Source organism: Heteronotia binoei, chromosome 1 (assembly GCF_032191835.1).
Source record: "Heteronotia binoei isolate CCM8104 ecotype False Entrance Well chromosome 1, APGP_CSIRO_Hbin_v1, whole genome shotgun sequence".
NCBI lineage: Eukaryota > Metazoa > Chordata > Lepidosauria > Squamata > Gekkonidae > Heteronotia > Heteronotia binoei.
In genome coordinates, this window is record NC_083223.1 from 252,488,720 (window position 1) to 252,504,673 (window position 15,954).

Here is a 15,954-nt window from a genome sequence, read left to right on the forward strand (position 1 = left end):
AGAGAAAGGGAGAAAAGTACTTCTTTCTCTACCTTCTCCATCCCATGCATAATCTTGTAAACCTCTATCATGTCACCCCGCAGTCGACGTTTCTCCAAGCTAAAGAGCCCCAAGTGTTTTAACCTTTCTTCATAGGGAAAGTGTTCCAAACCTGTAATCATTCTAGTTGCCCTTTTCTGCACTTTTTCCAGTGCTATAATATCCTTTTTGAGGTGCGGTGACCAGAATTGCACACAGTATTCCAAATGAGACCGCACCATCGATTTATACAGGGGCATTATGATACTGGCTGATTTGTTTTAAATTCCCTTCTTAATAATTCCCAGCATGGCGTTGGCCTTTGTTATTGCAATCGCACACTGTCTTGACATTTTCAGTGAGTTATCTACCACGACCCCAAGATCTCTCTCTTGGTCTTACAGTCTCCTTTATCTTCCTCCCCCTTCCTTCTTCCTCTTTTATCTGTCCTTTCAAGGACAGCTCTGTGAGAGCTATGGCTGACCTAAGGCCATTCCAGCCACTGCAAGTGGAGGAGTGGGAAATCAAACCTAATTCTCCCAGACTAGAGTCCACACACTTAACCACTACACCAAATTGGCTCTCATTGTGGGGATGGAATTCTAAAGCTAAGGTGCCACCACCAAGAAGGTCCATTTCTGAAGGCAGAACACATAAAGGAGTTCCTCTGTAGAAGATCTTAACTGCTTGGCAGTTTATTCATTATTCAGGTTTTTAAAGCTATGATTCAAAAACTTCATTTTTAAAGGTTTCACAAGATTTTTGTATCATTTTAACAGCTTTTAAAATGCAATGTAAGACACAAAGGTATCATATACATGCACTTATCAGAGACATAGGATTAGCTGTAGCTTCCAGTCAGATGCAAGCTTGGTCTTCAGTCCAGCAATTTCATTTCCTCCCACAAAACATCATCATAATTATAAAATAGGGTTGTATGAGGGATACAATGTTGTAGGAGCAAAAATTGCACTTGTGCACTTACTGGAAATTGTTTATAGGAAGTGATAAATGTAGCTCTAGGAACTGCCAGAAACTTTATAGCAAAACCATAGAGCTACCTTTGTTGCTTCCTATAAAGAAGGAACACAAGGACACATTAAAAATGTATCCTACTGCCACTTGGAACAGTGGTACGCAATGGACCTGGGGTGGGGGATTCCTCACCTCCACTGGGGGTTTGGAAACACTATTATAAAGCCATCTGAAAAGCTGAATCACAGCAGAAGAAACATAATAAAACCCCTAAGAATGTGTTTTTAACTGACATGGTTTTATTTAATCCAGTGACATGGTTTTATTTAATCCAAGATGCCTTGTTGCAATGGAAATAAGTGTGGGTGTGGTGTGTGAATATCGAAGACACAATCGGATTAAGTCATTTCTTTAGTCACACTTAATTGCCAGGTTTTGAAGTCTGGAAGCAAGTTTCACAACTGCAGCAGGCTTTCAAGGCATTTCTCCACTTCTCCTGTGCATACCTAAAAGTATGTGCACATGCGTGCCCAATGTGGCACCCACACTATCCACGCTCACAAATGACCTCGATCACACTCTGTTCCATGGGTACAGGGTCCAGACAGCGGTGAGCTGTGCTGCCTACAATCTCGTCCAGCAAGAAATGCACCAGGTTCTCATCAGAAACAAAGCGCCACAGGTAAAGTTGCAGGTAGTAACAGTCTACTTGGATCTGCTGCAGGCCGAAGCGACCAAAAGTGCGCAAACGGACACACTCTAAAAACGTCTTCAGGCTGATCTTGATGATGCCAGTCAGCACAGAGACCTGGATGAAAGCCGACAGGCAGAGGTGAAATGTACAAGCTGATTTGTGAAACTTCCAACATTTCCTGTGGCACCTTAAATACTTAGTTTTATTGTGGTGGAGACTTTTATGGACTAAAGCCAGTTCATAAATTGCATGAATTGTCTCTTCAGTCAACAGCTAACATACACATACATGGCTACAGAGGAAAAAAGACACACGATACAAGAGGTGTATTTCTATAAAGCTTGAGTCCATTCAAGGTAAGCACCCACAGTGACTATTCATAACAGTGACAATTTGTTAGTTGAGTGGTCCTCATCTGATTGCAAACCCACCCAGAGCTGCATTTTCCACCACTTTTTGGAACAAGGTTGCCAATTCTGGGTCGGGAAATTCCTAGAGACCTGGGGATGGAGACCTGGGAGGGCAGGGCTTAAGGAGTGGAGGGGACTTAATGCGGATATGATGGCATGGAGTCAACCTCTAAAGCTCCCAATTTCTGCAGAGGAACTGATCTCTGTCATCGGGAGATCAGCTGTAATTCCAGGAGAACTTCACCTGGAGGTTAGCAACCTTGTTTTGGAAGGATCTGCACATGGAGAGACAATAAAGGTTCCACACCTCCTACCTCTCATTGCAGAGAGGAGGAGGAGGAGCAGCAGGATGGCAAGGCCAGGTCACTCAGCACTGGAGAAGGCTTCTCTGTAACACAGGCGGGTCCAGAGACTCTGGCTGCTCCCCTGGCTGTCACATGACATTCTGGCTGCTCCCCTGGCTGTCACATGACATTGTGACATTCTGCTGTGTCCTTGCAGCTTATGGGGTCCCATGCGCTTCCTGAAGTCAAACATGGTTACTGAGTCCGGAAAGGTTGAACACCACTGCCCAGGGCTTTTTTTTGTAGCAGGAACTCCTTTGCATATTAAGCCACACACCCCTGATGTAGCTAATCCTCCTGGAGCTTACAGCAGGCCCTGCGCTAAGAGCCCTGTCAGCTCTTGGAGGATTGGCTACATTGGGGTGTGTGGCCTAATATGCAAAGGAGTTCCTGCTACAAAAAAAGGCCTGCCATTGCCTAAGTCAACTATGAGAACAATCCTAAGAAGCCTTTTCAGAATCCTACTCAAGTGTTCAATGGTGATTACTTTTAAATACATTAACGGGTTTTTATGATGTTAAATTTAAGTTTTATTGTTAAATTTAAAGTTTTTACACTTATTATTGTATTGTATAAGATGTTGTTAGCCGCCCTGAGCCTGCCTTGGCGGGGAGGGCGGGATACAAATAAAATTTCACCTTACTGTAGATTTGAAACAAATATTTTAAGGACACTCCAACATCTATTGGACAGAAGGCTGCCCCGCCACTGAAGGGGAAAACAGACACTTGCTTGGGAGTGCTGCTTCAGCACCCAATCACCTTTGTTTCAGATTTTGGAGGGAAACACAGCAGCAGGTGAGTTCTGCCTCATGGAGGGAGCAGTGAGAGCTCAGGTCTGGCTCAGGAGAAGAGCAGAGAGAATAAAGGGTAGTTCTGCTTGGTAGTGCAACAAAATTATTTCCAGGAAAGCATCCTTAGAATTGCACTCTGCATCTGCCAACTGACAATGCAATGTTTGCATCTGATGAAGTGTACCCATGAAAAGTGATGCTACAATGAATCTGCTAGTCTTTCAGTCACTACATAGTTCATCCCCACTCTGATATGGAAGCACATGGGTGACTTTGGGCCAATCACACTCCCTCTCAGTCTAGCCAGTTCCCACGGGAGATAAAGGAGGGAGTAGATTTTAAGGACACTCCAACATCTATTGGCTTCAGGCAGGACTGGCCCTGCTCCTTCCTCCCTTAACAGATAACTCTTTATGCCCCTGCAGAGAAGCCCCATCTGGGTGTGTTAATATTCCTGGACTGTACAAACTAAGAATAAAATGAGCTCAAGGCAGATGTGCCCTGGCAGCACCCTCACCTTGTTGAACTCCACAGGGCTGAAGATATCGATGCGCTCGGAGAACAGCTTCTGGATATTACTCAGCAGGTTGGTATCCATGGGGGCACTTGGGGACAGGAACAGAAAGAATGAATTTATCTAACAGTCATTCACTGAGTTGCTTAGAGAGAGCAAAGGATCATCTCCAGGTGACCAAGCAAAGAGACTCTTGGTAAAGGCAAGGCATGTGGACAATTGTATTTAAATACCTCTGGTGTCTACTCTTACACAGTGTTCCAGAATTAATTTAGAACATGTAAAATGGCTGGAGATGAAGGTAGATCTAGGGAGAAAGACCCAATAGCTGTAGGCCCAATCTAAGTTGATGAAGTGGGGACTCCCCTCCTGGCATCCAACACATACAAGGAAGGTCAGAGAACTCCCACCTGCCCTGCTCACCTGGGCGTGTAGCTGGGCGCATAGCGACTCTGCTGCCGGGAGCTGCTGTACACTGAAAAGGTTCTTTTGCTGGAGTCGCTGCTCTGTGCTTTACGCACCCCTTCTTCATACAGAAGCCCAACCTGAGATGGGAGGCAACATTTGGGAGATGGGAGAAGGGAGTCAATAAAGTGGAGGCAGACTAGCATCTGACTGCATCAGGTCTCTGAAACAAGCCCTGCTGGGTCTTGATGAGGCTTCCTGAAAGCATAGCTTCCTGATCTCAGAGACTGGATGTGGCTACTTAGTGGCAAGTGCACAAACTTTGCACAAGCTCACTGTAGAGATGTTAAGGCCTGGGGGGGGAAAAACTGGGAAAATTTTTTTTGGGGGGGAACCAACATTTTTCCCTTAAAGCTTCCCCCCCCCCAATTTTTCCAATGCAAAAATAGGAAATTTTGGGAAGCACTGGAAAAAAACCCCTATGAAATATTTTCTTTTTTTCAAATGTGTGAAATGCTTTTAAAGACATGGTGGACATGCTGTAGACATATATGCTCTTAAATCCAAGAGGCATTTTTGCACCTAAAAGGATACCTAATCTTATGAGAGAAGCATACAGGACGTTAATGGCTTCCTAACAGTTGCGTGCCTTCTGCTGTCCAAACTTTCTGGTAATGTTACATCTCAAGCTCAGAGGCACCCAGAGGGTGAAACAAGTGGGACTCCTTCATAGCCCACCTCTTCCCACTTCTACCACTATAGGAACAAGAGAACAACTTCGATGAAATTGCTGAGCAGACAGGTTAAAACGGATAAAAGGAAGTACTTCTTCACCCAAAGGGTGATTGACATGTGGAATTCACTGCCACAGGAAGTGGTGGCGGCCACAAGCATAGCCACCTTCAAGAGGGGGTTAGATAAAAATATGGAGCAGGGGTCCATCAGTGGCTATTAGCCACAGCGCACGCGCGTGTGTGTGTATATATATATATATAAATTTTTGGCCACTGTGTGACACAGAGTGTTGGACTGGATGGGCCATTGGCCTGATCCAACATGGCTTCTCTTATGTTCTCTTATGTTCTTAACCACTTTCTCCCTGATGTTGTAAACAGGCTTTTGGGCAGAGGTGATGAATAAAGCCCAGCCCCCCCCTTCACCTGCACATCGATGGAGGTGGCATCCTCAACCACACGCTTCATGACGGCACGGACGTTGCGTGGCTCAATGGTTGTGATCCAGTCACGGGTCTCCACGCTCTTGCGCAGCATCTGCGAGATGATCAGGCCTTGCACCTTGACGTAATGGTTCAGCAGCTTCTGGGCAGCTTCACGGGCTTCAGCACACAGCCCCGTCACTGGGGTCACAGGGGAGTGGTCCTGGGGAGGGTGAAGGAGAAGCACAAAATCCCCCATCAAATATGCAGGTGTATGGCACTTGCTTTTATTGCAAGGCCTTATACCTTGTAAGCCATCTTATGTAGTGCTTATACTTTTAGACACTGTGTTGTCTGCACTGTTGTCTAATTCTGTAATCCTATTGTACTGGTTGCCTTATGCTGCGCTGCCTGTCTGCATTGGCTTATATCCTATAATCCACTTTGACTCTCAGTGAGAAAGGCAGACAACAAAGTAAATACAATTAAAATAGAAGAACTCTGTGTACATTTGCAGCTGTTACATCCACCCACTAAAGCAGGGGTGTCAAACATGCAGCCCGACAGTTGCTTCCTTCTCCCTCCCTCTTGCTTCCTTCTGCATAACAGCTTGCTTTGCAAGACTTGCTCAATTGCACAGGAGCTATAGAGCAAAACCTCTATTTTCTCCATTGGCTGAGGCTCCTCCTTGGGGCGGAAGGGAGGAGGAATAGCTTGCTTTGCCAGGCTCTCTCAATTGCACAGCAGGGCCACTGAGCCAAGCTTTTCTTCCTTCTACTGGCTGAGGCTCCTCCCCCTCCTAATCTCCTGGGGAAGGAAGGAAAGAGGGGGCTCCTCCCCCTCCTCTTCCTTTGCCCAGTTCCCTGGATCCCATGGGAGAAATACAAAGAAAGCACCTTTAAGACCAACAAATACTAATGTTTTAGGCAAGTTTTAAAAAAAAATCTTTGTGTTTGTCAATGTCCTTTATGAAGTTTACATCTCTACTACCTAGTCTTAAATAGGTACATACATGGCCCGGCCCGACAAAGTCTCATTTATGTCAGATCCGTCCCTCATAACAAATGAGTCTGACACCCCTTCATCAAGAAATTTTACTCAATGGCTAATTAAATTGTGCACTTCTCTTTCAGTGGGTGTAGTGATGGAGGACTTTCCACTCCAAAATAGCCAAGACCAAATATCTTGGTGATAAGAATAAAAGGGATCACTCTCACCTTTTGTACTGGCTGGAAAGGCTAGATAGTTAAGGGTTACATGAGCTAGCAGCTTGCTGACTTGATTTTATCTGTTCAAAATATTTAACCCCACTTTTTTGACTTGGCAAACAGTTCGCAAAGTGACTTCTAAATTCTCTGAAACCATACAATTATAAAAGAAAGTAAGCCAACAAAAAGGAATATCAGTACTTTAATCTGAGCCAGTAAAATGTTAACCTCCTAAATGTGACCATCAGAGAAAGAGACAAACAAGCCTCCAAGGGGGACATTCAACAATTTTTGGTGCTGCCAGTAAAAGAACACAGAGCATCTTTCTGCAGGACAAATCTGAAACTATTTTTGGGACTGCAGAATGAACAAGCTGCTGACATAAACACTGGCAGTATAAAATTCTGCTCAAAAAAGCAAATTTTCTGCAGCTAAAACGTGCCCCTGAAATCTCATTCCTAAGCACAGAAAATCTTATGCAACCCAACATCTGAGTTTACCATGCATTACCTAAATTATTTTCAGGCAGAACTTTAGAAACATTTTTAAGCAACATTCTCAACCCGCATACCTGTGGAATCATGGCATAGATAAGCCATGATCACAAAGAACCCAGTTCTGAGCAGAAGGAAATAGAAAGAGCCTTCCCTGGCATATGCTGATTTATGAGTTACACCCTCCCTGCTCTGGGACAACTTATCCAACAACCTCCCTCCCACACATTTAAAATTCTGAAAGGTGGTAAACGAATTTAGTGAATAAAGGGGGGGGGGGTAAGAATACCTGCACTAAGAATTGCTCATCAGTCAGTGTGAGGATGTAGCTGATAGTGGAGGTCTCATAGTCCAGGCAGAGGCGGGAGAGGAGTAGCAGCAGTGCAGGGGGTGTAGACCCACCCTTGTCCCCTGCACTTTCACAGAACTGCCGCGCCGTCTGACAGATTGACTTGATGAAGCTGACAATAAGGCCTTCGCGGACACCTTGGCTGCAGAATTCTCCCTAGGAGCATGAGGTGAAGGCCAGTTGATGAAGTGAATACAGATAGCCTAAAAGCTGCTCATGGTTAATTGAACAACAAGAAGAACACCCCGCCCTTCACTCAGCATCTCAGAGTGGCTTACAATCTTCTTCCCTTCCTCTCCCCACAACAGACACCCAGTGGGGCAAGTGGAGTCAAGAGTTCTGAAAGAACTGTGACTGACCCAAAGTCACCCAGCTGGCTGCAAGTGGAGGAGGGGGGAATCAAATCCAGTTCTCCCAGATTAGAGTCCACTGCTTGTAACCACTACACCAAACTGGCTCTCAGCAAGGGCTGATGGGGGCCACTGTCTTGCTCCCGCCTGAGCTGTGTCAAGAAGCAAGGCTCTTCAACTGTCTCCAACCCACTGTGAACAGGGAAGACAGGCTCTAGCATTATTTCTTCCTTATTATGTACCTGAACACACATGGACCTCCCTTATCCTGAACCAGGCCAAGGTTCGAACTGTCTACTCAGACTGGCAGTGGCTCTTCAAGGTCTCAGGCTGAGATACCTCACCTGTTGTGTTTTGTTTTTATTTTAACTGGAGGTTCTGAGAATTGAACCTGGGACCCTCTGCATACAAAGCAGAGGCTCTTCCACTGAACCACATGGCCCCACGCCTTAATATACTATGCACCTCCTCCTTGCCTTGGCTCATGCAAAGGGACAAGCCGACAAGAGGCTTAATGAGAGGCTCCCTGTAAAGTCTTTAGATGTTGTTCACATTGAGAAAGAGAAGTCTGAAGAGTTCTTGCAGACCTGATTAATGACAAAGCAGATGAATCACAAAAGAGAGTCCTAAACACTGAGGGACCAACAGGAAGCCTCTGCAGACAGGTTGAGCCTTTGGACGTCCAGGCGCCTGTTTCTACTGTAAGCTGAACTGGCTGATGTTTGGCACACCTGGCCCTTGTTAGGTGAGGCAGAGGTGGCTTTCCTGAAGCAGTTGCCCCAGAATCACAGAACTCTGTCCTAAGGGAGGTGTTTCACTGAGCCTTGGCCCCTCCCCTAAAAGGGGCAGCACTTATTAGAGGCTGGCCTTTTCTATTTGGGAAGGTCAAAATGAAATCCAGAAAGCATGTATATTAACATACGAATATTTCATTTTATTTTATTGCATTTATATCCTGCCCTCCCCTAACAGGCTCAGGTTGGCTAACAACAATTTTAATTTAACATTGCCTATCTTGGGTTTCTCTGGGCCACTGCAAAACTAAATACACTATAAGAAAATACTTTTAAATTTGTTTTACCTTGAAATAAGGCTTGTTGGAGAAAGTGATGTCCTTGGCAGTGAAGAGATGAACGTAGGTGAGCACTGACTTGATCTGGTTCAGGATGGAAGCCGAGATGGTGCTCAGGAGTTCTGCCAAGTTGGGGCTGTCCTTGCCCATGAGACGGGGGGCTGCCAGTGACTGGCGCACGTCTGTCAGGCAATCCATGTAGAAGCTCTGCAGGGCCTGGAGGTACTGACGGATGCGCTCCTTGGCTGCGCGCACCACAATCTCTGTGCCTTCAGCTGCTGCCCGAGAGGCTGGTAAGAGTTTGGCTAAGGCCTGCAGGCGCCGGTGGAAGCGGTCCAGGGCCCGCACCAGCAGTGAGTTGTCCCCCACACCCCTCTCCAGCTGGATGCGCCGCTCCACCAGGGCAAAGTAGCGCTCCATCAGGCCATCCACAAAGGTCACCAGCTTGTCACGGGCCATGCGGGCAATCCCTTCAGTGCCCTCCCGGCTGACAAACAGCTCCTGGTATGAGGCGATCACCAAGCACATGTTGCTGACAAAGCTGTTGCAGCCACGGTCGGTGAATTCGAGGATGTCAGTGGTCGGACCAGAGATACTCTGCGGCTGCCCCTCCCCCAGCTCGGCCTCCAGGGCCTGAAGTTCAGCCTCTAGACGAGAGCGGGCATGAGAGAGGAATTCGTCACATAGCTCCTCAGCCGGCTCACCCAGTTGCAGCAGAAGCTCCACGCACTCAGCTAAGTCCTTGGCACCGGAACCCCCATCCCTGAGGAAAAAGAATGAACTCTTACAGCCCATCTCTGCTACAGTGGATTTAGTAGTTGCACTCTCTCCACACAGAACCCTGGGAACAGTAGTTCTGTAAAGGGCTCTGAGCAGACTACAATCCCCAAGATTCCTTTGGGGAAGGTGTCCAGCTTCCTGATTCCACCCATTGCCTGGCAGACAAGTCCTCAAGTAGGGTATGATGGCAGTGACCCTTCCTTATTGCTTTCCCCAGTGGCTCCCGTTTAGTGGCATACTAACGTCTGAACACAGAGGTCATTTGGGGTCTGCCTCTTGAGTTTAAAGTCTCTTGATTTCCAGAAATAAGTATTTTGGCAGGTTACATACTGGCTCAGAGATTCTACCACTTTAAATGGCCAAACCCAATAACACAGTCCTGTCTACGACTGTTAACCACACGGACTCCCTGCAAAGAGGACCCTGATGCCTACTGTCCAATGTCATTGCTTACCTGAACTTCTCACGCAGCTTCTGAGCTAGGTCAGCCATGATCTTCTGGCAGTCATCCTGGATGCCTTGGAAGGAGGGCATGTGCTGGTACTGGTGGAGGATGGAGCGAGCTTTGCTGTAGTAGCGAACAGCCTGTGCATAGGCTTCAAGCTCCACGCACTTAGTCAGGCGGGCAGGCAGCTCGAAAAGGAACTGCAGCTTGCGCAGGAGTGCGTGCACACCTGGTGAGAGAAGAGAGGAGAGCGGTCAGATCAGAGCACAGCCATGGCCATGATGAGAATTCTCTCCTGATCTACATCTTGCCCTATCTGTCTGTTCTCTGCTGCTTCTAAATGAGGTTTTCAATGACCTCCCAATCAAAATACTGGGTCAAGTTCATGCCTGCACAGCCTCAGGAACACTGCAACAACTGCAATGTCCTGAACATGGTTCTTGGAAAAACCACAGGTAATAGCAACTGAAAGGGAAGGTAACAGAGTGTGTGTTCCCAAGGCAGGCTCCAGATCTGCAAGCCACACTTTACAGCAAGCCAATGATTCTGTAAGAAGCTATCAACAAAAAGGCAAAAACAACTGTGTTTCAAAGCAGAAGGTACTAAGAAATACATGGCTTGCACCAGGGCACATGCTTGAAAGGGAGACTTTCCTGAAAACCCCCATCTATGTCCATTATGAGGGAAGAAAATAAAAATAAAAATGCACTGAATGAATACTAATTGAAAGTATGCCCATGTGTCTAATTCAAATAATTTATTCTGTATTGTAGGATTTAGGGTCTCTGGTCCATCTTTAAATCCCAGCAGCTGAAGAGCTCCTCTGCTCATAGATGTCCATTTGCAGCCAATAGGCTTCTCTCCAAGGTCTTAGCCACTCCTGCCTCACCCACACAAGCCCTGTAGCAGAACCAAGGACCTTGTGCTCTCCTTCCCCAACAGTGGCCACCAAAAAAACACCATTCCTACCTGACAGCTTGGTGATCTGCTCGTGCTGATCCTGTAAGGTGCTGCTGATGCTGGCACTGAACTCTGTGATCACAGCCATGTTGGCTGCCAAGCAGTCCATCTCATCCTCCATCTTTTTGAAGTCGTTTTTCATCTTGCGGATTGTGTCTGAACAGCAGACAAAACGGGAGGGATTCAGGCTCCAAACGGGCACATACTTCAGAGCTGGTGGGCTCCCTGTACATTGCCATGGGCCAGCCAAACCTCTATCTGCATCTGGTCCCTGTCTTTAAAATGGGATCTTCTGTACCTGACTAGAAAGCTAAATATAGTAATAGACATAAAGGACTTTATAAACTGTTATAAAATGTGCTGTTATAAAATGAGGTCATGGCCACTGGCTTACTTGACCTTAAAGGAAGATCAGAGAAATTAATGGAGAAAAAGTCTACCGATAACTATTAGCCATAACAGACAAACTAAACCTCCAGGCTCAGAGGCAGTGTGCCATGGACTAGCAGTAACTGAAAGGCATGCAGCAGGGTAAAGCTGTTGAATTCAGGCTCTGCTTGTGGGCTTTGTTGAAGAACCAGCTTGGCCACTGACGAAAGTGTTATGCTGAATTAGGTGGGACTTTGAGACTGACCCAACTGGGGTCTTTCTATACAAACTTAGGAACTAAAAAAAAAAAATGGGGAAGAAAAACAGATAGATCTCTTTCAGGGTTATTAAAGAAATCAACCCCTAGCAGCAGCCCAACCACATCTCACCAGACTACACCAAGGCAGGAGGGCTCAGGTGCCCAAGTCCCCTCAGTACCTGTGGCGGAAATGAACTTGTTGTAATTCTCATAGACCAGTGTCTGCATATCGCTGTCCAGGGCTCGGATCTGCTTCACCATGTCAGTCTCACAGTCCATCAGCTGAGCCAGGGGGCACTCTTTCCGCAGCTGGTGCACAGAACAGAGGAGTAAGTAGCAGGCCTCATTTGGCCCGACATCCTTTGCTCCTAAATAGTATAATGCAGTTTCATATATATGGAATGTCCAGGGACTCAGACAAAGGTTTGGACCACCCTGCAAACTGAGACCCTTTAATGAGATAAGCATTTGCTTGACCTCCTATGAGACTGCTAGACATCAAGGCTGGTATTGTCAATTCAGACTAGTAGCAGCTCTCCAGGGTCTTGGGCAGAGGTCTTTTACATCAGTTGCTGCCTGGTCCTTTTAACTGGAAATGTCAAGGATTGAACCTGGGACCTTCTGCATGCCAAGGAGGTGCTCTACCAGTCAGCTCCCCTGACTGCTCTGACATATTTTTGTTCTGGTTTTCATTCTCCTATTCGACTGTATCAATTAAAACTATACTAATTAAGACTGAAGATAGGTTACAGAAATGGTTTAAAGCAACTGTATAGTGATAATTTCTTGAAACATTGGGAGCAAGTTCAGTTTTCTTGCAAAAGCAAGGGGTCCCAGCCAGGTTTGCCAGGTGGTGGTTGGAGATCTCCTGGGATTACAACTGATCTCTAAGTGACAGTGATTAGTTCCCCTGAAGAAAATGGCCACTTCAGAATGCAGACTCTATGGTATTACACTCCAAAGAAGTCCTTCCCTTTCCCAACCATGCCTTCCTCAGGCTCCACCCCGCAAATCTCCCGGTATTTCCAAAACCAAATCAGATAAACCTAGTCTCAACACTTCTCCCTCAAGCAGAGATTTAATTTATACCCCGCCCTTCGCTACCCAAAGGAGTCTCAGAGTGGTTTACAATCTCCTTTCCCTTCCCCTCCCCACAACAGACACCCTGTGAGGTAGGTGGGGCTGAGAGAGGTCTCTCAGAACTGCTTTTGAGCAGAACAGCTTTGAGAGAACTTGTGGTTGACCCAAGGTCACATTAGCTGGTGTATGTGGAGGAGTGGGGAATCAAACCCAGTTCTTCCAGATAAGAGTCCATGCACTTAACTATTACACCAAACTGGCTCTGAGTAACTATCCTCTTTCCTATTACTCCTTCCCTAACCTGCATGAAGAGTAAGGCACCTGTCTTTTTAAAGATCATTTGGGGCACTGAGCACTTTAGGCAGAATCCAGAAGACAGGGCATTTGAGGGGGCGGTTGCTGTGTGAAAGAGGCTTGTTGCTAAGGGGCGGAGTCCTGAAAATCACCTTAGTGAGGAAGACTTCCGGGTCGAAGTGAGGCCCGTTGATGTCCGTGGGGCCCCCGAGCTCCCCTCTGGCCGAGCCCAGGGTCTCTCCCGAGGGGTCCGGGAGCCCGTAGTAGAGCTTCAGCATCCCGTGTGGCCGACGCTTCCCGCCCGGCGGCTCAGGGCCACGCTCGGCCGGAGAAGCCGCCATCAGACTGGGTGCGGGTACAGCCCAAAACCGCCTCCAATCCGCTCTGGAAAAGACAAGAGCAATAATAATAGCGGGATGTATTAAGGACACAGCGCCGAATGCAACTTCCGGAAACAAAGTGTTGAAAAAAAACTTTCGCTGTCAGAATTCACTTCCGGGGAAAAAGTTTTGTTGAAACCCTCCTCTCTACGGAAACTAATCCCCAAAGGCTCCCTGCTTTATTAAAAACACTTCCGGGAATAAACAGGAAATTGTTGGGAATTCACTTCGGAGAGTTCTATTTCTATAGCAACCACCCACCTTCTGACCCATCCTTTCACTTCCGGCAAAGCGACAGTAAGCAAGACTAACGTTCTTCCTACAAATACAGTCCCCCCCGCCCCCCAATATGCTGGGGATAGAACAAAGCTCGAGGCCAGTAGCACCTATAAGACCGACAAAGTTTTATTCACACTGTAAGCTTTCGTGTGCGAAAAGCACACTTCATGAGACAACAGTGTGGGATGGAATTAGCAGTCCTACATATATAGAGAGAGGGTAGTGAACTAGTAAGCAAAATAATGAAAATTGGAGTTCTGACGATTGTTGCCTTTGCTGTTTTTTCTGGCCAGTCCACACAGGGTGACGATTTGCTGTTCTTTTAATCTGCTAAAACAATTTTCACTATTTTGCATACTAATTCACTGCCCTGGAGAGTTGGGGGTGGGCCTGGGGAGTAGGGTTGCCAAGTCCAAGAAATACTTGGGGACTTTGGGGACGGAGCCAGGAGACTTTGGGGGTGGAACCAGGAGCAAGGTTGTGACAAACATCATTGAACTCCAAAGGGAGTTTTGGCCATCACTTTTCAAGGGACCGCACACCTTTTAAATGCCTCCCTCCACTGGAAATAATGAAGGATAGGGGTACCTGGTTTTAGGGCCCATAGAGTTGTACCCCCTGGTTCAATCATTTTGAAAGTTGGAGGGTATTTTGGGGAGAGGCACTGGATGCTATGCTGAAAATTTGGTGCCTCTACCTCAAAAAACAGCCCCCCTGCAAGCCCTAGATAACCACAGATCAAATTTTCCATTATACCTTATGAGAATTGGTCGCCACAGGGAATAATGGCGTGCTAGCAGACATTTCCCTCCCCTGCTTTCTCATGACCCTGAAGCAGGGGGAGGGGTTCCAAACCAGGGAATCCCCTGCCCCCACCTGGGGATTGGCAACCCTACTGGGGAGACTGCAGCAGTGGTGTAATTCCACAGCATGTGCCCTCTGAAGCTGCCATTTCCTTCAGAGGGATTGGTCTCATGCGATCTGGAAATCAGTTGTAATTCCAGAACGCCAGGTCCCAGCTAGAGGATTGCAACCCTACTCTACCCTACCCCTGCCCTTCTAGAACCTTTGGAACATTATGACCTCACGAGTCCAGAATCCAGCTTTCTCCAAGCCTTTATAACAAGCAAGAAGAACAAAAGCACGCCAGCTAGCACCTCCTGCCCCTTAGCTTTCTCAAACGACAGCTGACTACAGGAGGGTACAGAAGATGAGCTGGAAGGATCCATTTATAACCATCACCTTCCCCAGTAAAGTTGTCCTCACCATTGCCTCCATCCTCCTGTTTCTCATTCACACGGGAGTCATCATTGGAGACCTGTATCACTTCCTTGGATCCCAGAGGGTGGATCTAATGAGTTTCCGTTATACCATAACTCTTTTGGTAAACATAATGCCCCTTTGCCTAAATTGCAGAAGCTTGTGTGGGAGAGATTATTTTTGGATTGTGGCAATAGAAATAGGCAAGCCCTGGCAGGAGATAGAAACCAAACTAGGGGCCAGGTTGTATGAAACATTAGCCACCTGTACAAACAGTTTACAAGGATTAAACAATTTAACTTCAGAACTGTATAAAAATATCAGATGAAGAGCTATTTGAGTCTCAAAAGTTTATTCCTTGAAAATCTTGTTGGTCTCTGAAGTGTTATTGGACTCTAATCTTGCTAATAAAACCTCGTATGCATCAGTTATATAGTGCTTTCCATTATCTTGTAACCCTGGTTAGTTCGTATCTGGGAGACCACCAAAGTCCAGGGCTGCTACACAGAGCCAAGCAGTGGCAAACCATCTCTGAATATCTCTTGACTTGAAAACCTCATGGGTCACTGTAAGTCAGCTGTGATTTGATGGCAAAAAAAAAAACTTGTAACTCTTACAAAAGAGCTAGTTTGGTGTAGTGGTTAAGTATGCTCTTACCTGGGAGAACCTAGTTTGATTCCCCACTCCTTCAAATGCACCTGCTGATGTGACCTTGAGTCAGTCACAAGTTCTCACATAGCTGTTCTGCTCAACAGGACCGGATCTACGTGTTTTTTTTTGGGGGGGGGGGGGTGGGGGGCAAAATAAAAAATGGTGCCCCCTTATGGGCCATTCTCTTATGGTCCCATAGAATACAATGGGCTCCATACCCAATTTGGTGCCCACCCCTCTGTCAGCGCCCAGGGCAAGCACCCCCCCTGCCCCCCCAGATCCGGCTTTGCTGCTCAAAAGCAGTTCTGGGAGAGCTCTCTCAGCTTCACCTACCTCACAGGGTGCCTGTTGTGGGGAGGGGGAAGGAAAGGAGATTGAAAGCTGCTCTGAGACTCCTTCAGTTAGTGAAGGGTAG

General features: G+C 46.8%; 1 protein-coding gene across 1 annotated transcript; it reads right to left on the reverse strand.

Moving 5' to 3' along the window:
- Positions 1-683: 683 nt before the first annotated feature.
- VPS51 (VPS51 subunit of GARP complex) lies at positions 684-13,434 on the reverse strand. Its single transcript, XM_060252877.1, has 10 exons — positions 13,122-13,434; positions 11,775-11,904; positions 10,977-11,123; positions 10,017-10,236; positions 8,792-9,545; positions 7,301-7,516; positions 5,314-5,532; positions 4,172-4,293; positions 3,752-3,839; positions 684-1,801 (listed from the first exon to the last, which is right to left on the reverse strand). The coding sequence occupies exons 1-10, from the start codon at positions 13,308-13,310 to the stop codon at positions 1,541-1,543; spliced, it is 2,346 nt and encodes a 781-aa protein (XP_060108860.1). The 5' UTR covers positions 13,311-13,434; the 3' UTR covers positions 684-1,540.
- Positions 13,435-15,954: the final 2,520 nt, after the last annotated feature.